General features: G+C 44.1%; 1 protein-coding gene across 1 annotated transcript; it reads right to left on the bottom strand.

Moving 5' to 3' along the window:
* Positions 1-3,908: 3,908 nt before the first annotated feature.
* Positions 3,909-11,212, bottom strand: LOC118399162 (probable C-mannosyltransferase DPY19L4). Its single transcript, XM_035794997.2, has 20 exons — positions 10,915-11,212; positions 10,519-10,618; positions 10,241-10,408; positions 9,889-10,013; positions 9,497-9,587; positions 9,137-9,258; positions 8,797-8,942; positions 8,328-8,451; positions 7,976-8,110; positions 7,647-7,778; positions 7,285-7,386; positions 7,014-7,087; positions 6,663-6,821; positions 6,434-6,553; positions 6,220-6,340; positions 5,496-5,552; positions 5,323-5,405; positions 5,031-5,163; positions 4,665-4,823; positions 3,909-4,483 (listed from the first exon to the last, which is right to left on the bottom strand). Exons 1-20 carry the CDS (start codon positions 10,939-10,941, stop codon positions 4,319-4,321), a joined length of 2,343 nt encoding a protein of 780 aa, XP_035650890.1. The 5' UTR covers positions 10,942-11,212; the 3' UTR covers positions 3,909-4,318.
* Positions 11,213-14,403: the final 3,191 nt, after the last annotated feature.

Here is a 14,403-nt window from a genome sequence, read left to right as displayed (position 1 = left end):
CTATTCAGCCACAAGCGCAATAGCGAGGTCGGGCACTTATGTTGGGCAATTATGTTCCAATTCATCCCAAAGATTTTCGATGAGGTTGAGGTCAGGGCTCTGTGCAGGCCAGTCAAGATCTTCCACACAGATCTCGACAAACCATTTTTATATGGACCTCGCTTAGTGCACGGGGGCATTGTCATGCTAAAATAGGAAAGGGCCTTCCCCAAACTGTTGCAACAAAGTTGGAAGCACAGAGTTGTCCAGAATATCATTGTATGCGTTAAGATTTCTCTTCACTAGAACTAAGGGGCCTAGCCCTAACCATGAAAAACAGCCCCAGACCATTATTCCTCTACACCAAACTTTACAGTTGGCACTATGCATTGGAGCAGGTAGAGTTGTGCTGGCATCCGCCAAACCCAGATTTGTCCGTCGGACTGTCAGATGGGGAAGCGTGATTCATCACTCCAGAGTTCAATGGCGGCGAGCTTTACGCCACTTCAGCCTACGCTTGGCATTGCGCATGGTAATCTTAGGCGTGTCGCTGCTCGGCCATGGAAACCCATTTCATGAAGCTCCAGACGACCAGTTATTGTGCTGACGTTGCTTCCAGAGGCAGTTTAGAACTTGGTAGTGAGTGTTGCTGGCTGAGCCGTTTAGCCGCTTAGAACTTGGTTTAGAACTTGGTAGTGGCCTACCACTTTGCTGGCTGAGCCGTTGTTGCTCCAAGACTAATCCATTTCACAATAACAGCACTTACAGTTGGCAGGGCAGCTCAGCAGGGCAGAAATTTGACAAGCTGACTTGTTGGAAAGGTGGCATCGAAATTGGGGTAGAATTTACTTTGAATGTCACTGAGCACTTCAGTAAGGCCATTCTACTGCCAACGTTTCTCTATGGAGAATGCATGGCCGTGTGCTCGATTTTACACACCTGTCAACAACGGATGTGGCTGAAATAGCCAAATCCATCCCAAAAATGTTTTTTTGAATTTTACCCCAATTTCGTGGAATCCAATTGTTGTGGATATATATAGCTACTATCTTGTCTCATCGCTACAACTCCCGTACGGGCTCGGGAGAGACGTCCTCTGATACACACCCAACCAAGCCGCACTGCTTCTCAACACAGCGCCATCCAAACTGGAAGCCAGCCGCACCAATGTGTCGGAGGAAACACCGTGCAACCCAGGGTCTCTGGTGGCACAGCTGGCGCTGCAGTACAGCGCCCTTAACCACTGCGCCACCTGGGAGGCCCCCAAATCCACTAATTTGAAGAGGTGTCCACATCCTTTTGTATATACAGTTTATGTCTGAAGTTTACATACACCTTAGTCAAATACATTTAAACTCAGTTTTTCACACTTCCTGACATTTAATCCAAAAATCACCCCCACAACATGATGCTGCCACCCCTGTGCTTCACGGTTGGGATGGTGTTCTTTGGCTTGCAAGCCTCCCCCTTTTTCCTCCAAAAATAACAATGGTCATTGTGGCCAAACAATCAAATTTTTGTTTCATCAGACCAGAGGTAATTTCTCCAACAAGTACGATCTCTGTCCCCATGTGCAGTTGCAAACCATATTCTGGCTTTTTTATGGCGGTTTAGGAGCAGTGGCTTCTTCCTTGCTGAGCAGCCTTTCAGGTTATGTCGATATAGGACTCGTTTTACTGTGGATATTGATACTTTTGTACCTGTTTCCTCCAGCATCTTCACAAGGTCCTATGATGCTGTTCTGGGATTGATTTGCATTTTTCACACCAAATTACGTTCATCTCTAGGAGATAGACCACATCTCCTTCCTGAGCGAATGACGGCTGCGTGGTCCTATGGTGTTTATACTTGCGTACTATTGTTTGTACAGATGAATGTGGTACCTTCAGCCGTTTGGAAATTGCTCCCAAAGATGAACCAGACTTGTGGAGGTCTACAATTTTTTTTCTGAGGTCTTGGCTGATTTCTTTAGATATTCCCATGATGTGAAGCAAAGAGGCACTGAGTTTGAAGGTCGGCCTTGAAATACATCCACAGGTACACCTCCAATTAACTCAAATGATTAGTCTATCAGAAGCTTCTAAAGCCATGACATAATTTTCTGGAAATTTCCAAGCTATTTAAAGGCACAGTCAACTTAGTGTATGTAAAAAGTAGACCCACTGGAATTGTGATACAGTGAATGATAAGTGAAATAATCTGTCTGTAAACAATTGTTGGAAAAATTACTTGTGTCATGCATGAAGTAGATGTCCTAACCAACTTGCCAAAACTATAATTTGTTAACAAGAAATACTTCCGACTTCAACTGTATAGTGTATCTACTAACAATGAGGACAAAAAGTAACTTCACCTCAATAATTGGAAACTGGCAATTGGAGGGCTAGGTACCAGCTGGTTACGATACAGTTGACTGTTTTTACACCATGAACATTAATTAGGATACATCACCTTCCAAAAAAAGGCACGAAACATATATGACGCACAACATAAAATAGTATGTTTGCTAACTTCCTATTGAGTTATGTTCTGAATTTACCATGGTTAAAAAGGACCAGGTCAACCATCTGCCACCATAAAATGTGGCATACCGGCTCCTGAAGGATCCAACAGTTTAGAATAGCAAGAACAATCTATACAAAGATGCATAGGCATAATTGTCTCTAAGGTAAAACATACAGGGAAGGGACACCGAGTGCACAGATTCTGTTAAACGAGGCCGCTCCAAGAGCATATATTCTTTGCATTGACATTTCAGGAGAAAAACAGCAGATAGCAGCTACGCAAAAGTCATTGCAGTTCAGCACTAGCAAAACATTTGAGACAAATACAATTAAAACACATCGTAGATCAACTTCATAGTTTCTTTGCATTTACAATTCATCCACTTTCTTTACAATTTTGAGACAGAGCAAGTTAGACCGGCATACTGTGTCAGCCAGTAAAAGATCCAAGTTGACAGTAGCTCAATATAGCATCTGAAATGCCACTGCTTTAGCTATGTGGCCTATAATTGTTCATTTGAGTGAACATTTTACGTCAAGATTCAGGCTCCTGAGTGGCGCAGCGGTTTAAGGCACTACAGACCCTGGTTCGATCCTGGGCAGTGATTGGGAGTCCCATAGGGCAGCGCACAATTGGCCCAGCGTCGTCCGGGGTATGCCGTCATTGTAAATAATCATTTGTTTTTAACTGACTTGCCTAGTTACATAAAGGTTAAATAAATCAAAAAGACTAAAAGGCATCCAGAAGAATAGGTTTTTAAAATGATAAGCAACATAAATGGATAGCCTCAGAGCCTGGCTTCACTCCCCATAAGGCAGGGATCATCATCTAGATGAATCCGCGGGCCGATTATTTCTTGAGCGGATGGTCAGTGGGCCAGAACATAATTACAAATCATTTCTACTTTCTAGTCTGCAAATTGACCGCAAGAAGCCCAGATATGTTTGACTAAAACAAAATCATTTCAAACCCTGCATATACGATCACATGGCTCTCTCTTTCATAAGTTAAAATCACTTGGAGCTGATTTCCTGGTGTTTTGACAGTCTTTCATGTCCAACAACAACACACACACACACACACACACACACACACAAAGTAGTCAATTTTATAATAAGGCTGTAATGTAACAAAATGTGGAAAAAGTCAAGTGGTCTGAATACTTTTTCTTTCTCTCAGAAAACTTGGGGGGGCCAAATACAACCACCCACGGGTCAAATTGGAGAACCTTGCCAAAAGGCTTAAGAGTGAGCTCTGGTCAACCTTATCCGCCCCTTCCCTTTTACATCATACAGAAGAAACGGGGGTGTGCAGGCAAATACATCCTAAGACGCAAAGCAGCAAACTTCAACTGTTAAAACACATATGCACTGCATGTGCGTCAATATTAAGAGGTAAATAATGACAAGAGAATAGTGGACCTGTCTCCCTTACATGCACGTGTGCTTTACTTTCACTCAAGACATCACAGTAAATTAGTGTTTTGGAAAACAAAATACAGTACTATGACTCACATGGCATTGTGAACTTCGCCCCTAACTATTCATTAAGAGAGTTTGACCACTTATCTGACATGCAATAATTGGGGGACCAACTGAATGTTCTTATCATGGATCTCACTCTGTTACACGTGTGATTTGTTACTGTGCAGAATATCAAGACAATTTACACTCCCAGTAGAATGTCAAGGGGACTGAATATTCAATCAACACACTTCCACGGATTTTACGGGTACCAACTGCGAAGGGGTTGTATTGCATCCAACTATGGTAACAGACACTGCAGAGACAGAAGAAAGTCTTGTCTCAGTAGTTAGGCTGAAGCTGAGCTGTCTTCAGTACTGGAAGGAGATGACAGAGTTGACTTTGTAGACGTGATAGGACCTGTTCCAGAAAACCCTTGAGAAGTAGTTTGTGTAGGGCGAGTAGTTCATCTTTATCTCATGACAGAATCGCCCGTGTTTGGAGAAAGAGTACATCTCGCCTTTGTCATACACCACCTGGTGGAGGAAGGAGGGCAACAGTCAACGCAAGAAAGAACAGTCATGTGCAAGAACGAAATCATGTATATAGGCTATATTTCTCAGAGCGTCGTTATGTACTGTAACAATTGACTGCTTATCATCAAAGTGTGTGTGTGCCTGATATAATGTTGCAGGGAGTGGTGTTCATAATACTCACATGGCTGTTGGCGATATCCAGCAGGTCTTTGATCCTGCAGCCCTTGGTATGACTCAACTCGTTGCACAGCGACTCTTCAATAATCACGTAGCTCGTCTTGTGCAAAGACAGAATCTTGTAGACATCTTCCGCAGACCTCATTGCATACACCTGGTATGTCTATTTGACGCAAAACACAAGGTTTCAAATGGGGGGATTGACAGAAGGAAAAAACAAATGACTAGGGAAAACCGCTATCCCATGTTTCAGGAGGAGATATGTTTTAACCTGTAGGATTAATAATATTTGTCCTATCTCATAATGTTTTCTCCTGTTTTCATCTACTCCACTAAGTGCACACCATATGATTCAGGTAGCCCTACTCACATCCTCACTCCTCCTCAGCAGGTCAATGTCTGAGTAGAGAGGCAGACTGGTCACAGTCCAACCTGAGCACAGCTTCACCGAACCCAACAGCTGTGGGCTGCCCGCAAACACTGCTGCCATCGGGGCATGGGTCCTGGAGAGGAAAGAGAGGAACAGAGGCGGGATGGAAAGAAAAAGAGGGAGGGAGGCAGAAATGGGTTGCTGGGTCAGAACCCTCAGTAAGAATGTACTGTGTAACCCTCAAGTCCGTATTAAATGAGCTGTGTGAGAGGCAATGAGGCAGATTACACACTTTATCCAGTTCATCAGCTCGACTGTGTCTGGGTCATAGAATTCCTGCAGCTCTGATAGTTCTGCTATGACACGGGGAAAGTACTGAAAGAAGGGCAGAGGGTTATGCCAATTTAACATGTTACAAATGTCACCTTAATTGTTAAAGTTCAAAGCATATATTGCAAACCTCACCTCTCTCCATAAACTGAATCCAATGATGGTTGGAACTGCTGTGCTCAATATCAATGCCTGTTTGGGTAAAACAAGCAGCAAAAGATTAATACTATACTTTTACATTATGAACAGATATGGTGCTTGTAGCCTAAAACAGACTGTGATAGCAAGGTATCAGTGTGAAACAAAGCAATACAATTGCTTGGAAAGCTTCCTCTTACAACCAGAATAAAATTACATATGAACTTTACTGGTTGTCTCTGCAGTTGGCCCTTAAACCTCTGGAAATTTGAGAATAAATATCTATTATTAACCTGACTTTTCAAGACGCTGGTACTGCAGAGATTTCCATCACCTGACACATGCACATAACCATGTAAACACCTGCACGCGATCGGCTAGTATGCACGCAGCATGTATTTACATCGTGTGAGCGTGCCTCAGGTGATGAACAAACCGTGACAGCCACGCACAGCGGCCCACATGCGTTTTCAAGTCGGTTAAGTAATACTTTCCTGGGAATATTTTGTCTCACATTTCTAACTGCATAAGGACGAAATCAGCTGACAACCAGTAGAGTAAGTTCAAATAAAATGTATTCAACATTCTGACTTGTAAAGGGACTGGTTGGTGTTCTGGAATCGATTTGTTAGCTATGAATATGGAGACGGAGGCATGTCCACACTCAAAGCGTAGAGGTTATGGTGATTGGAGACAATTGAATGGAAAATGCCTCTCTCACCAGTACCACAGGGTGGATGGACTTCAGCCTCAGCCACCTGAACAAAGTCACCCAGAGCTCTGGAGAACACACGCCAAACGCTGTGAACATGCAGACGTATGGGGTCCACAAATACTTCATCCTGCGGGAGAACACCACATGTGAACAATGACAGCCATTTGTTTTCATGTCTGAAAGGTTATAGCAAGTAAACCTGAATCATTTAGGAACATACCCCTCAAAGACCATAGCCAGAGCCCCGAACAGCATTGTGTGGAAAACGTGGTAGATGACCTCGGGTTGCTCTCCTATTCGTCCATCTTCGAGTCTGAGGTTCATTTTCATTGGCTCACCACTATCACCATGGAGACACAAAAATGACTGAATGGCCATATGAAGGTTTTTGTATTTCAAATCGACCACATTATGAGAACACAAAACAACAGCTATGTGTAGTTTCTAACCTGAGCCTCCTGTAGATGGTCTGCAGTGTTGATATGAGACAGATAAGGAGGACCAGTAGATAAAAAGGCAGGACTGATGCTTGGGTCAGCCGCAGGAAAAAGTCCTGACTGGGGGTCTGGAAGCATTCTTGACACAGGAGCCGGTTAGTCACAAAGTCTCTGAGGAAGAGAAACCATTCAATATTTTCATCAACATTTTAATATTTACTGTTGTTTATTGCTAGTTAACATTATGATTGAACACTTAATATTACTACAATAAGACTTCACACTAGAATTATCTTATCGTTGTCTTATCGCTGAATGCCAAATATTTGGGTCAGTTGTATGTTAGAAAGTGTTACAACTCACGTTGTTGTGTTGAGTCCGAATTTCACCTCAAGAAATTTCAAAATGAAATCACTCTCTCTGACTGGCATTAGTCGCTGGAAATTAAATTAGATGCATATTACATGAAAATGTTGATTTTCCAACTCAAATCCCATCTACTACAACATGTTGTGTGATTGTTAATCAGACATTGCAATTTCCTTTCCAATACACATCCAGAGAGGGAACACTCCCATATTTCCAACAATGTTACAATATTGATGAAACTGAACCAAAACTCAGGGACTCTCACCTTGGCCACATAGCTGAAGGTGATCCCGGTGGTGAAGCAAAGGTAGAAATGCAGAAAGAGCTTCATCAGTCTGGCCACTAGGGGGCCCATCTTCATGTTTTGCTGAAAACAAGACCACAGACAACATTTGAAAGCGATTGTGGCAACTGCCAAAGAAACCTCTGATTATCTAACATTAGCAGATTCCATCATCTTATTAAGCCTAATTTACACCTTATGCTTCAATCAAACGTTCCCCCCATGTGCGAACGGTAGCGGATGTTCAATATTTCATCATTTTGCGTGCAAGGTGGAAGCTAACTTACAGCTCCAAAGCCTCACTGCCATTTGGTTTCACAGAGTAAGTCAGAAGCTCTCTCTACCTGGAAGTACCTCGCTAGCACTGAGCTGATGAGGAGGCTGAGCAAAGGAGAGCTGAGCAGGGCTGGGTTCTGGAATTGGAGGACGTAGGCCAGGAAGAGAGAGCTCAGGTACACCTTGTGAATGTCAGCCATCTTGTCAACCACACAGAGAGACAGAAAAGAGAGACGATGAGTCTATATCCAATTGACTGAATACTATGACATTTTATCCTACCAAAACTTATTTCAGCAAATGTATCATCTATAACAACCATGAAGACGGAAGTCAGCATGTAGGTCTTCAAAATCAGATAATATCCCAATAACTTTGGAGGGCAGTAAGTAAGTACCTTGCGGGACGGCACCAGGTCAAAGGAGTCGAGCAGGAACAGGGCCAGGCCCTGGATGAAGAGCACGTAGTGGCTGTGCTCCCACACCAGGATGAAGGTGAAGGTGGTGGCACTCATCAGGAGGTAACAGAACATCTACAACACAGAGAGGAGAGCCATCGTGGGAAAAACCCACAGGTGGTATGATGAAACAAAAACTTAAAATATCCATATTCCCTATATCCCACACATAATGATGAGCTCACAGCTTTTAAATCAATTTCATTGAAAGCAATACACAGAATGTCTCACTCTATTCCTCTCTCCAATGACCTAGGTGTTTTTTTTGAGGTAACATGCAAAGGTAGCTCACCTCTGAGGCTGAGTTAATGTTATTACTCAGGAATCCTGTTAAGGCTGCAACTTGGCAAGAGAAGTAAGGCAAGGCCCAGTTGTCCCGCAGTGGAATGGCATAGTCCACTTTGGTTGTGTCTGGTCTGGGGAGACAATAAATGAACAATGACAGAATTAAAACAAGTTATGTTGTAATGTCTGAATGCCTAGGAAGACCATGATAATGGCTATGTCCTGATTCATCACACTTAAATACTTTCTCTCATGGATTTAACAACGGTGGAAACTACCCTCCAGCCAACACCCCTATGCTTTTAAATCCATGATAGGGAGGGTACAAGTGCACACCTCTGGAAAAAGCAGGACAATGTCCCCATTGCCTGTATCGGAAAGGCCTTGGTCAAAAGTAGTGCACACTATAAAGGGAATAGGGTGCTATTTGGGACACACACACATTGTGTCTGATAGTGTGTCCATCTCCCACTCACCGGTTGATAACATACCAGGCCACAGCCAGTATGCCAGCCACGCACGTGCCACTCATCACCCAACTGGACACGAAGAGGGCAGTGACGTAGACAGCCTGGAGGCCAAACACCACCCCGATGTAGAAGTATACTGGCTCTATTACATCCTGCAGGGTGGAGGAAACCCTACCAGTCAGACACACACAGAGTACATCACTAGCATCTTTATGGCTGATAAGACTGCAGGATGTGGGTAGGCAGCACGTCAACTAACGCAAGTTTCCATGCAGCCAAAAACCACAAGTTCATGTCAGATCTTTTTGATCAAGGGAAAGAGATGATCTCTAGGTGGTGCACTGACCTGGCTTCCTGTGATTCTATAGAGCAGGCTAGTAATAAGCTCTGGGTACAGAGACAGGCGTTCCACTGCGTTGATGGTCTGACCAGACACAGTCCGGTTGTCTCTCATCAGCTCGTATATCCCTAAAGCAGAAAATCAATAAATACATAACACAGAGATCATAAGATGACTGAAAACCTTAGATGCTTTGGATAAAAGCGTCTGCTAAATGGCATATATATATGTAGTAACAGTATGGCAACATATGATAGTGTTACAGTATAACCGTGACTGGGTGAGACAGGTTGTCTCAGGTTTGGATATCAAAACCACTGATTTGTATTGGATACTGGTTTGTTTGGGGAAAGATTAGGCTATTACCTCTTTCAAAGGAGGGTGCTGTCAACATGTGTTTGTAGTAGTAATAGTAGAGTCCACTGCCACCCTGGAAGGTGATTTCCCGTTCCAGCTCCTGAAACAAAATAAACACAAAGGCAGGGTAAGCACTGTTCATATTTCTGTTAACACCTGGCCATTATCTAACGATGTATCAGAGGAGAGAGAGAGAGAGAGAGAGAGAGAGAGAGAGAGAGAGCGAGAGAGAGAGAGAGAAAAATGGATTGGGGAAGACCAAGCGCTACCCTAGCCTGGTTACTAGTCTGTAGGCTATCATTCCACTCCTTGCTACTCCTTGTCATGCAAGTGTGGCATGACAAGGAGTGGTAAGGAGTGGAATGGTAACACAGACTAGTACCCAGGCTAGCGCTACCCACCTGTCTGCTAGAAAACCAGAACTTCCTCTCGTGGTAGGTGTAGAGATACACTGCATACATCATGCCACATGTAACTGCTGCCAGGCATCCGAAGAACAGCTTCACTAGACTCTGAAGCATAACCGCTGCGGAGTTGGGGTAGAGTACGTTTGAGCATCGCGTTACTGTCAGACAAAAGTCACACACTACACAACGCACGTCTTTTACTGTGTGATTGTGTCAGTCAGTGAGTAACCTTGTCCCCAAGCTATCTGCACATAAGCATTGGAGGAAGAATCTGGTGAAAGAGATTAATCAGTGAGAGGCTCCATCCCTACCCTTACAGCGAGAAAATAACAAGAGATCCACTCACATCTGCAGGCGGTCCGGTTTCTTTTGACAGGAGAGGGCTTCTGACTGTCTGCCTCCTCCTTTTTAACTTCATCCTTCTCCTCTTCATCTTCCTTCTCTTTCTCCTGAACCCCACAGGTAGCTCCATCGGTGTCCTCTGAACACTTCTCCTTCAGACTAACCTTGTCCACTGGTAAAAGAAAAGGAATAAATTACAACTTCACCCACATATATGTATTTCCTGGCTGTCACCAAACCATGCAGGCCTACAGTTGACACCTATTGAGTGTGGTTGGTTACTTGTAAAATTCTCTGAGCAAGGTTCAGATTCACATTGCTGGTGTTCCTCCTCTTCTCCCTCCTTTACCACTGTTTTCCGGCATCTCAACTCTGCCATATCCTGTTAAACCACAAGAGGCATATTCACATTATGGGTCAGACACCCTGGCCTAACATAATCCACACAGCGAACATAACTGCAGTTAGTCCCTGGCTAACTAGCTACCATTCTAGCTAACTAGCACCTAACGTTACTTCTGGCATGCTAGGTAACGTTAATGAACAATGTTAAGGTTAGCTAGTCAGCTAGCTAGCTAAACAAAATTAGCATACCGACAAAGTCTTAGCAAATTATGACATATCTGTACAAACAGGTAGCTTTTAGCTGGCTAAGCTAATGAATACATAGCTACCTACCAGAGATTCACAGCAATTCCATGACATTAACAGAGCTACTACTACTACTAGCCTGCTAATACTTAGCTAGCTAACGAGTTTGTCTTCGAACTTGCTTCCACGAATGACTAACGAGCTAGCGAGCTGCCCCGAGTCCTCAAGCGATTTCTTTTCCCAACCATTTCTTCCCTACTGTCATCAATCCTTCTCCTACACACTAGATGGCAGTGTGGAAACTAGCTACATGTTTCTGTTAGAACTCCCGGGGAAGAAGTCTTCAACATAGCTAGGTCTAAACCAGGACAATAAACATCAGGAGATGAACCTAGAACTGTTCGGGACTCCGAGATCAATGTGAAGGGGAGCTAGAGGTCTATGGAGGCACAGAGGAGGCTGAAAATGACGTTTGAGGAAGAACAACATAGTTTCATTGAAGTTGTCAATGCTAAAGTGTTAAGAGATGGAGCTTGTTGTTGTGTAAGGACATTGTGCATAGGGAAACATCTCACAGAGTGAAACCAATAGGGAAGTGTGAAGTGGTGTCGAGCAGCTGGACTGATCAAGCAGGGAAGCAGTGAATTAAATGGGTGATAACAGGAGTGAGTGCCTGTGAGTGTTAGCACTAAAGAGGTAAGCGACAACATTCTAGTGAATATTCAAAGATCGCAAGCAACAAGGGGTGGAGTTAGGGTTAGATAGCCTGTCTATTCTGTTACACTTCAAGGACAGGGTACTGCCAAATAAAGTAACCATAGGATATATGAGTTATTATGTGAGGGTTTATGTACACATATGGTGGGTGTCAGGCAATGTTGCAGCGTAGGTGCAACAAGTGAGAGTGGTGAGACTGGTGTCATATGCTGAGGCAGTGAGGGTGGATCCAGGTCTAGGGAGATACAGGTTGAAGGGATAGATGGGTAGGAGCATCTAGACCGGGATTACGTGGCTGGTGGGCGGCGATATGGTATACATAGATAAGAGAAAGCTGGTGATGTTCATAGCAGGAGCTATCAATCACTGCCTAAGTAGAGCTAATAGTGAAAGTGGCTTATTTCCCTCATTAAAATGGAAATCAATTTATAACATTTTTGACATGCGTTTTTCTGGATTGTTTTGTTGTTACTCTGTCTCTCACTGTTCAAATAAACCTACCATTAAAATTACAGACTGATCATTTCTTTGTCAGTGGGCAAACATACAAAATCAGCAGGGGATCAAATACTTTTTTCCCTCACTGTACATGTAAGGGGGGCAATGCAAATAGTCTGGGGAGCCATTTGATTAGATGTCCAGGAGTCTTATGGCTTGGGGGTTGAATCTGTCCTAGACTTGGTACTCCGGTACCGCTTGCAGTGCGGTAGCAGAGAGAACAGTCAATGACTAGGGTGGCTGGAGACTTTGACAATTTTTAGGGCCTACCTCTGACACCGTCTGGTCCTGGATGGCAGGAAGCTTGGCCTCGGTGATGTACTGGGCCGTACGCATGACCCTCTGTAGTGCCTTGCTGTCGGAGGCCGAGCAGTTGCCATACCAGCCAGTGTTGCAACCCGTCAGGATGCTCTCGATGGTGCAGCTGTAAAACCTTTTGAAGATCTGAGGACCCATGCCAAATCTTTTCAGTCTCTTGAGGGAGAATAGGTTTTGTCGTGCCCTCTTCACGACTGTCTTGGTGTGCTTGGACCATGTTAGTTTATTGGTGATGTGGACACTAAGGAACTTGAAGCTCTCAACCTACTCCACTGCAGCACCGTCGTTGAGAATGGGGACGTGCTCAGTCCTCCTTTTCCTGTAGTCCACAATCATCTCCTTTGTCTTGATCACGTTGAGGGACAGGTTGTTGTCCTTTCACCACACGATCAGGTCTCTGACCTCCCTATAGTCTCAATGTTGTCGGTGATCATGCCTACCACTGTTGCGTCATCGGCAAACTTAACGATGGTGTTGGAGTCGTGCCTGGCCATGCAGTCATGAGTGAACAGGGAGTACAGGAGGGGACAGAACATGCACCCCTGAGGGGCCCCCGTGTTAAGGATCATTGTGGTGGACATGTTGTTACCTACCCTTACCACCTGGGGGCGACTCGTCGGGAAGTCCAGGATCCAGTTGCAGAGGGAAGTGTTTAGTCCTAAATTTAGGGATGAGCTTTGAGGGCACTATGGTGTTGAACGCTGAGCTGTAGTCAATGAATAGCATTCTCACACAGGTGTTCCTTTTGTCCAGGTGTGAAAGGGCAATTTTTTTAACCTTTATTTAACTAGGCAAGTCAGTTAAGAACAAATTCTTACTTCAATGACGGCCTAGGAACAGTGGGTTAACTGCCTGTTCAGGGGCAGAACGACAGATTTGTACCTTGTCAGTTCGGGGATTTGAACTTGCAACCTTTCGGTTACTAGTCCAACTCTCTAACCACTAGGCAAAAAAAGTATTTAGTCAGCCACCAATTGTGAAAGTTCTCCCATTTAAAAGGTACACTTCAACTATGACAGACAAAATTAGATTTTTTTTCACCAGAAAATCACATTGTAGGATTTTTAATGAATTTGTTTGCAAATTATGGTGGAAAATAACTATTTGGTCACCTACAAACAAGCAAGATTTCTGGCTCTCACAGACCTGTAACTTCTTTAAAGAGGCTCCTCTGTCCTCCACTCGTTACCTGTATTAATGGCACCTGTTTGAACTTGTTATCAGTATAAAAGACACCTGTCCACAACCTCAAACAGTCACACCCCAAACTCCACTATGGCCAAGACCAAAGAGCTGTCAAAGGACACCAGAAACAAAATTGTAGACCTGCACCAGGCTGGGAAGACTGAATCTGCAATAGGTAAGCAGCTTGGTTTGAAGACATCAACTGTGGGAGCAATTATTAGGAAATGGAAGGCATACAAGATCTCCCTCGATCTGGGGCTCCATGCAAGATCTCACCCCGTGGGGACAAAATGATCACAAGAACGGTGAGCAAAAATCACAGAACCATACGGGGCGAGCTAGTGAATGACCTGCAGAGAGCTGGGACCAAAGTAACTAAGCCTACCATCATTAACACACTACGCCGCCAGGGACTCAAATCCTGCAGTGCCAGACCTGTCCCCCTGCTTAAGCCAGTACATGTCCAGGCCCGTCTGAAGTTTGCTAGAGAGCATTTGGATGATCCAGAAGAAGATTGGGAGAATGTCATATGGTCAGATGAAACCAAAATAGAACTTTTTGTTAAAACCTCAACTCGTCGTGTTTGGAGGACAAAGAATGCTGAGTTGCATCCAAAGAACACCATACCTACTGTGAAGCATGGGGGTGGAAACATCATGCTTTGGGGCTGTTTTTCTGCAAAGGGACCAGGACGACTGATCCGTGTAAAGGAAAGAATGAATGGGGCCATGTATCGTGAGATATTGAGTGAAAATCTCCTTCCATCAGCAAGGGCATTGAAGATGAAATGTGGCTGGGTCTTTCAGCATGACAATGATCCCAAACACACCGCCCGGGCAACGAATGAGTGGCTTCGTA

This window comes from Oncorhynchus keta, chromosome 20, assembly GCF_023373465.1.
Source record: "Oncorhynchus keta strain PuntledgeMale-10-30-2019 chromosome 20, Oket_V2, whole genome shotgun sequence".
In the NCBI taxonomy this organism is placed as follows: domain Eukaryota; kingdom Metazoa; phylum Chordata; class Actinopteri; order Salmoniformes; family Salmonidae; genus Oncorhynchus; species Oncorhynchus keta.
The sequence above is the reverse complement of the archived record's forward strand: the minus strand, read 5'-3'. Positions and strand labels throughout refer to the sequence as shown.

Excerpts from the sequence above, each read along its gene's own strand:
- LOC118399162 (XM_035794997.2), bottom strand. The coding sequence starts at position 10,941 with ATGTCATGGAATTGCTGTGAATCTCTG. Across the intron at positions 5,406-5,495 it reads GATTCAGTTTATGGAGAGAG|TACTTTCCCCGTGTCATAGC; the intron begins GTGAGGTTTGCA and ends CCCTTCTTTCAG. Across the intron at positions 5,164-5,322 it reads GAGCTGATGAACTGGATAAA|GACCCATGCCCCGATGGCAG; the intron begins GTGTGTAATCTG and ends TTTCCTCTCCAG.